The sequence below is a fragment of the Sinocyclocheilus anshuiensis genome, unplaced genomic scaffold (genome assembly GCF_001515605.1).
Source record: "Sinocyclocheilus anshuiensis isolate Anshui unplaced genomic scaffold, SAMN03320099.WGS_v1.1 scaffold1136, whole genome shotgun sequence".
Taxonomy (NCBI): domain Eukaryota; kingdom Metazoa; phylum Chordata; class Actinopteri; order Cypriniformes; family Cyprinidae; genus Sinocyclocheilus; species Sinocyclocheilus anshuiensis.
Window position 1 is genome coordinate 1 of NW_015548521.1, and position 2246 is coordinate 2246.

General features: G+C 32.7%; 1 protein-coding gene across 1 annotated transcript in view; it reads left to right on the top strand.

Annotated features, from left to right (window-relative positions):
- The first annotated feature begins 6 nt into the window (after nt 1–6).
- The window catches only part of LOC107656807 (sin3 histone deacetylase corepressor complex component SDS3-like), a 12964-nt gene continuing 10724 nt past the window's right edge, over nt 7–2246 (top strand). The window contains exon 1 of the mRNA XM_016444753.1: nt 7–224. Coding sequence (XP_016300239.1) covers nt 113–224 — 112 coding nt within the window. The 5' untranslated portion in view covers nt 7–112. The remainder of the gene's footprint in view (nt 225–2246) is intronic.

A 2246-nucleotide genomic window follows, 5' to 3' on the forward strand; every position in this document is an offset into this window, starting at 1 on the left:
TTCCTCGGCCTACCCTCCATTGAAAAAAGAGGCTCGAGTCGAGACTGAAAACGTTGTCGGTGCAGTGTGATTGTTTACACATAGGCCTATCATCAATTTTTTAATATAATAAATGGCCTCGACTTTACTGTCACCCATGGTGGATTATTATAACGACGAGGAAGATCTAGACAGTGTGGATGAAGACGAAGATCGCAGTTTCAGAGGCAGAGACTCGGAAGAAGGTGATTACGCAAGATAATTTAAGTTTATTTACCTTTTAATCCCTTTCACGTATGATTTATGGATTGATAGACATGTTTAATGTATTAATGAGTGAGCTGGCTGTAGATTGGTAATGAAATGCTGGCTCTGTTGTTCATGTGTGTCGAGTTGTTTTCTGAGAGCTCACTTTGCTTTTCGCAACCTCGCCTGTGCCATTAAATGCATATATTGATATTTTTTAGACCTAAATGATGGCTATGTAAGCATTTAACCGTATAACGGTGATGTATTTTCTTATAGTTTCATGTCTTATGTGATATCCAGCCTGTTGATAAACAGTTAGCAGTTAGCACGCGTCAGGAAGCAGTTAACGTTACATTGAGTAGGATGTGTTGTTGTTGTTGTTGTTGTTGTTGTCGTCGTCGTCGTCGTCGTCGTCGTCGTCGTCGTTGTCGTCATACATGCAGCCTCGAAGTCAGGTGCACCAGAGGACTTACTTGATTTCAATGTAACATGTTTTAGGAAACAGATGATTTATGGTGGTAAAAATGTGGTTGGAGTAGGGATGTAACGGTATGAAAATGTATTATCACGATTATAGTGACCAAAATGATCACGGTTATCAGTATTATCACGGTATTGTTAAAATGTGCTGGAGATGTTCAAAAAATTACCGACACATAAATCACTTCACCAAGTTTTATATTTAAAAATCAACAAACAACAAATAAAATGACTTTTTGTTTGCATAATCACTAAAACAATAACATTACTAATGATGTTCTGATTTAAATGACAACTTGACTGACAACAGTTTAATAGCACGTTGAAGTATCTAATGTAAATGTTCAAATAAAGCTTTGAAAAAGTTTCATAAAAAGGTAAACCTCACATTTCAGCCTTTAAATAAAGAAAAAATGATAATTGATTAATAAATGTTTGTATTTGATCTGGTCCATAATAATTCTAGATAGCTTATCTGAATTGTTTAAATGTGTAGAATCCACATAAGCTTGTTTTTCATCAACCGGTCAAAATTTACAGCAGAGCATGCAAATTCGGTCCGTTTTTTCAGAGGTACATTCATATAATTAATTCATTCATATATTCATTTGTATAATTCTTTTAAAACCTCTCAGCTTTTCCGCCCTGTTTTCACTCAAAACGAAAAGAGCATCTGGTATTATATAATAGGCCAGGTAGGGGTGTGCAATATTGACAAATTATATTTAGATATTTTCTGGGATTTTATCGATAATGATAATTAGACGATATTTTGCTGAGTGTGTTATTGTGTTGGTACCTTAAGGAAAAAAAAAAAAGTAGTTAATTGAAAATTGTCCCCAAAGATTTTCTGAACAAAATGTCTACAGATACTTTTTTTCTTCTTCTTCTTCTTCTTTTTTTGTGGTGACATTGGCAGATGACTTTAAACTACAATTTTAAATTGTATTATATGTATTGTGCTTGTGCATGCTGTTATCATGACTTAATATTAATTTAGAAACTACAAATCTCTCTTTATATGTAATATTTGTGCTTTTCAAACTTCATTGGTCACATGGACAATCAAATGAAGTAGTGAAATCAAAAATTCTTTGATTAAGAGTTCACAAGTACAGCAGTAAAAAAAATATTGCCCTTTTGATCAATTATGCATCCTTGCTGAATTAAACTATTAATTTCTTTAAAAAAAATATCACCTGGATAAAAGCAACTGCTTGAATGCAAGTATCTTTATAAGCAGCTGATGATATAGTATTTTTTATCTATTAGTGTGGTTAGTTGTCTTTTTATTAGTGCGGAAATTTGTGCTTTGTTTATTTATGTGTTTGTTTAATATTTATTATTTGTACTTGAGATTTGTCTTAGAATCAACTTGTGACAGTTCCCAGATAGCAGTTAGTACAAACACAATATATAATATAATATAGGGCTGGGTAAAAAAAATATCGATATCTCGATTATAATCGATTCTCATTTTTACGAAACGATATCGATTCTTAAATCCCAAGAATCAATTAGTCTAGCCTGTTTTCAGT